Raw genomic sequence first — 5,420 nt, 5'->3', positions numbered from 1 at the left:
TTTGGAGTTGTTTTTCTCTAACAGATGAGAAAATAGTCAAAAAAATCATTTCTCAATCCTTTTGGCCCATATTTATAGACCAAAAAGAGTGGATTTGATGGAAGATTTGATTTTAAATCTAAATCTGCAGTGTTCTATCTATTTTTATTTTTATTTTATGTCATTAGATTTATAGCCGTTTTTTGTTATATTTTAGCTTTTGCCACATGATTTTGTTAATAATTGTGTGCCTCTCATTGCTATATTTTCGGATTCAATCAGCAACCTTTCGGGTTTCTTATGAATTTTCATGAAATTCTTTTGTACAAGCACTTACAAGCATGTATTTCTTTTTTTTTTTTTCTATTGTACTTCGCAATTTTTTTTTTTAAATTTTTGTGTTTTGATAAAGAAAAAAGTTTCAAATAACGTGCATGTGAGAAATAATTAATGAAAAACAAAATTTTGTGTATCCTCCATTAACTAGGTCTTTGTTTTTGGCACTTGGATTTCGTTTGTTAAAGGTATTGTGTGTGTATATATTTTTAATTTTGCATATTCATATTAAACCACGTCTATTTTCACATTTTTCCTTCATTTAGACATTTAGCATTGCTTTCAAACTAATAAAATTTGGGCGTATTTGGTTTGACTTATAAAGAGAGTGACACTCTACTTGGACATGCGGAATTGAAAATTGGGAGAGGGAGAACTTGATTGAATGAACTTACAAGATGCAATGAAGTGCAGTCTATGCTGATAATTGAATACCATTATCTACTGGTTACAGGGTCATTTTAATAATTAAAGATAAGTAGAGAAATATATTTGGAATGTAGTTTTCAAATTATCGGGTGTTATACAGTTGCACTTAGGAGCGGGGATTTATAACGGAAATTTCTGGGGTGTCAAAAGCTTGACTCATAGAATTAAAGCGATAGCTTGAATTGGTCTTAAATTTGATGGGTGTGGATTTGGGCTGATATCATGGACACAGGGTTCGAGAGACAGAAATGGATCCACTGTAGACCCGCCCATTCCCATTTGTCGGGTTTAGTCCATTGAAAATTGGGTAATTTTTAAAAAACTCCCCTGAGGTTTGGGCTTGTTGCAAGTAGATGGTGAGAATTTGTTTATTTGTAAAAAACCTCCTACCGTCAGTTAACTTTAACATTGACCGTTAGTTGACCGTGCAAAGACAATATTACCCTTAATAACAGTTTGTAAACGGAAATAACTAAAAAAAATTAAAATTGTTGGCGCGAAAAGCACAAACCCTATTTTTTGACAATTTTATCCTTGTCAATTTCAAAGATTTACAATATCATAGGTAAAGATTATAACTATTTCATTTTCAAGTTTTTAATTTTATCTTTTTTGTATGAACTTTAAGAAAATATCAATAATTTAAAGAGGATAAAATAGCCAATAATTTTAATTTTTTTTTAGTTATTTTCATCTACAAACTGTTGTTAAGGGTAATATTGTCTTTGCACAGTCAACTAACGGTCAATGTTAAAGTTAACTGACGGTAGGGAGTTTTTTACAAATAAATAAATTCTCATCATCTACTTACAACAAGCCCAAACCTCAGGGGAGGTTTTTAACAATTACCCATTGAAAATTGAAACTTGAAAGTCGTCTTCCTCCTATGGGGAACAAGGAGAGAAATTTTCAGGACGTTTACGGGAAAGAGAAGAGGGAAAAAAGCAAAAGACAAAAAGGGGAGGCTCGTAGCTTCTACGATACTTCCAAAATTCAATGGGATGTATGCATTGCCATCTCCTCACGTCATAGAAAGTCTGGTTTGCCAGTGTAAATTACTTTTATAATCTGAAAAATTAATTTACAACGTTTTAAGAGCTTTATATATATAAAACAATTGTATTTCATAAAAACTTTATATGTTAATCAATATTATTCAAATGTCCAGTATCTTTTTTTTGTATTTTTTGTCTTAAAATTTTTGTTAAAAATGCGCCCAACTGGATCTAGTTATGGCATCCGATTTGTTGTGCTATGTAATATGTGTTTATTTTCATTATTAATAGATGTTGTTTATATCAACCTATATATCTTGTCAATTGAAGCAACTGATCTTATGAAAGTTCAATAAGTCGGATATGTAATATATCAGCATGTAAGTACGAACAGTATAAAATTCCAAATTGTTTTATTAAATTGAAGGTATTGAAGAAGTATATACCTGCATTGCCCATTTCCCTGAGTTATCCACCACAAGGGTCATCCTTCTCTTCGTAGAGATGCCGCGTTTTCGTGCAATTCGTAAGGGGGAAAGAAACAAGAAAGTTCTTGGATTTTTTACTTTTTTTTTTTAATTTTACATACAATTAATTTGCATACACACACACACACATATATATGTGCAGACGGACTAAGAAACCTCACCCTAGAAAAAAAGAAAAGTTGTAATTAATTAACATAAGAGTGATGTGAGCTCAACTGCGAGATGGGAAGAAGAATGTAACACATAAACACAGTGTGAGTGTCTGTCAATTGTCATGGCTAACTTGGAGCAGTTGTTTCAGGAAGCTTGCCAAAGAAACGATGTCGACGGAGTCAAGTCATTATATTCAAAGCATCCGAATTTACTGGATGAGATTATTAAAGCATGCCAACGCTCGGATGATCCTCTGCTCATCACCGCCTGCTTGCCTGGAAGCCTTGAAGCAGCTAAAGAAATGGCAAGGCTGTGGCCTCAACTTGCCAGTATTAAAAATCAGCGAGGTGAAACAACCATGCACTTACTTTCTACAGATGGGGATGCCGAGATGGTTCAGACTTTCGGAGAGATTAATCGTGAACTGTGCCTTGAAGTAGACAACTCTTCAATGATACCGCTACACAGAACAGCTTTGGAAGGTAATTCTGATGTTATTAGGGCTTTAGTTTCTATTTGCCCGGAGTCTCTTGAGAAGCTGACTTCAAATGGAGAGACGGCCCTACACCTTGCTGTGAAGAAGTCCAGAGCGGACGCCTTTCAAGCCTTGGTGGATGAGGCTAAGAGTCACAGAAAAGAGCATCTCTTCACTTGGAAAGACAAGGAGGGCAATACTGTATTGCACCTCGCCACACTTAACAAATTAAAGCAGGTAAGCTCTCTGTCTCTTGCAAACACAGTGTTTGAATTTTGATTGCCAAAACATAACGCACGCCTTGACAATCCTGTTGCGTTCATTGCAGATAGTGGAGCTACTCATCCGTGAGAATTCCAATAGGCGCATAATGATTCGAATTAATACCGTGAATAAGCAGAGACAAACAGCCTTACAGTTATGCAATGCTAATTCTCAGGACTCTGCTTTCAAGGAAATAGGCTATATCATTCAACAAGCAATTGCTCAGCAATATCCGCAGCTCCCTGCAGATGGAACCGCCAACAGCAGGAGGAACCAAACACGGTGGCCCATACAGACAAGAAACGTGTTATTGATGGTAGTAGTAACGATTGCTGCAGCATTTTTCACGGTAGCTTGCAATTTGCCAGATTCCTTACTCAGAGAGGATACTCTTGCCGGTAAAAGTTTTTAACTAAATTATTATTTTTCTTTTGGTCGTGTTTACAATTTGCTAAACAAGATTATCTTGCAGTTAAAACATTGCACGCTGATAAGGATGACGTACTCAGTAAGTTGCCAACCGTTGTCTACATCATGATTTTCAACTCTGCTGGGTTCTTGTCTACCATGTTTGCGATTGTATTGCTCGTATGGCCGTTACATTTGAGAACATTTGTGCTCTTCCTTGTAATCTGCACGGCCATTGTTTATATTCTCTTAGCGGACGAGATCATACCTAAATTCTATGTGAAAGTTGGGAAATCAAGCATCTCAAGTAATGGGTTGGTGTGGTCTTTAGTCCTTGCCCTCATTTTGTTCGGAATGGCTGTACTAAGTATGGGGAAATTCACTTTGTCCTTTTGGCGCTTCATTTGTTTGCGGAGGAATAGAACCAATCCCAGGGGCAACAGTCTTGAAGATCTTCACGAAATCACTGCCTTATAGTTATCAAGAGGCTGAAATCATTACCGACTACCTGGTTAATTTAGCCCTTGCTCGTCATAATTTCACTTGGTGGGATGCTCCACATCCTGAAATGTCAAAGATGGTTTTTATGATGCTAATGGTTTCCTTCGTCATCAATTTTACTTATGATGCTAATGGTTTCCTTTGTCATCAATTGTACATAGTTTATGTTGTTTCATCTCCATTTATTTCTCCACTGTAATAGGCTTTTCGAGATTTTTAAGGGGTAATTTGGTGTACTGCTACTTTACGTAAGAGTGCAAGTGACATATCTTGTTGCCATGAGAAGCTTCAAATATGTCTTCTAACAAAAGGAAGTTAGCTTCCTTTGTCATTGCAAATAATGATCTCTTTCTAAAAAAGATCCTTGTTAGTTTACGCACAAAAGAAAAAAAAACTATTAAGATTCAAATCTGTTTCAAGACACCGGCTCTCCCTCATTCCCAGACCTGATTTCTCTCTCCACCTTTACCCGGACAGCCATTTAGTCTCAGGGCTCGTCTTGCACAGGAGTTCTTTTCTCATTAATCCAGACCACGGTTTTGTGCCCTTTAAATGACTTAATGTTTTGAAATAGTTGTTCAGGTTTACGAATTGAGCAATCTTCTCATTGGGTTTCTATTTTGTTCCAGCTTTGACTATATAGCAACTAGTAGTACATTTATATTTATATACAATCCTACGACGGAGCAATTTGCTGTACTTCCTCTACCTAGCGGCCAAATTGTTCAATGATGTTAGTTTAGCTTATGATCCTGTAAAGTCACCCCACTATAAATTTGTACATTTTAAACTTGTATGTGTTGATTGTTTTCAATCATCTGCTCCTGTAAAAGATGCTTACCTCAATTATGAAATTGAAATATACTTGGGGGCTCTCTGGCTGATGAAACCTAATTAGCTTGAGGGGTTAATTAATTTCAGGCCATCAAGCTAAAACACAAAAAGACTGTTCTGAGTCAGGGGTTGTCTCCTCTCACAGATGAACCCAAATGCGTAACTTGTCAATTAACACAATTGGTTACATGATTGCTTACTCTTTTTGCTCTAGCAGTACCCAAAAACTCTTTCATTTGTCTTGCTGGAATTAACCCTACTTCTGATCGTTGATGTTATATAGAATTACTGGATCGGTGGCTGCAATGTTTATGTACCCAGGTCAATTTAGGTGGTTATAAACTGAAGTAAAACTACTAGTGAATCAACTGTAAAAGTTTTATTGATAACCATGCCTGCTGGCATGACAGTTTTTCAGACTCTGTTCATATTTTACATTCATAATTTATTAATACAGCAGTGTCAAACGTTAAACACACCAGACATCTTAATAATAAAAATAGGAACTTAATTGTCTGCTTACACCACATCTAGTGTATTGATCGATGCAAATCCATA

General features: G+C 35.9%; 1 protein-coding gene across 1 annotated transcript; it reads left to right on the top strand.

The window, feature by feature from the left end:
* The first annotated feature begins 2,438 nt into the window (after positions 1-2,438).
* On the top strand, positions 2,439-4,004 carry LOC18031364 (ankyrin repeat-containing protein BDA1). The gene is made up of 3 exons (XM_006421510.2): positions 2,439-3,092; positions 3,184-3,517; positions 3,592-4,004. Exons 1-3 carry the CDS (start codon positions 2,502-2,504, stop codon positions 4,002-4,004), a joined length of 1,338 nt encoding a protein of 445 aa, XP_006421573.1. The 5' UTR covers positions 2,439-2,501.
* The last annotated feature ends 1,416 nt before the right edge of the window (positions 4,005-5,420 follow it).

Source organism: Citrus clementina, unplaced genomic scaffold (genome assembly GCF_000493195.1).
Source record: "Citrus clementina cultivar Clemenules unplaced genomic scaffold, Citrus_clementina_v1.0 scaffold_9, whole genome shotgun sequence".
NCBI classification, from domain to species: Eukaryota; Viridiplantae; Streptophyta; class Magnoliopsida; order Sapindales; family Rutaceae; genus Citrus; species Citrus x clementina.
This window is presented reverse-complemented; position numbering and strand designations above follow the sequence as displayed.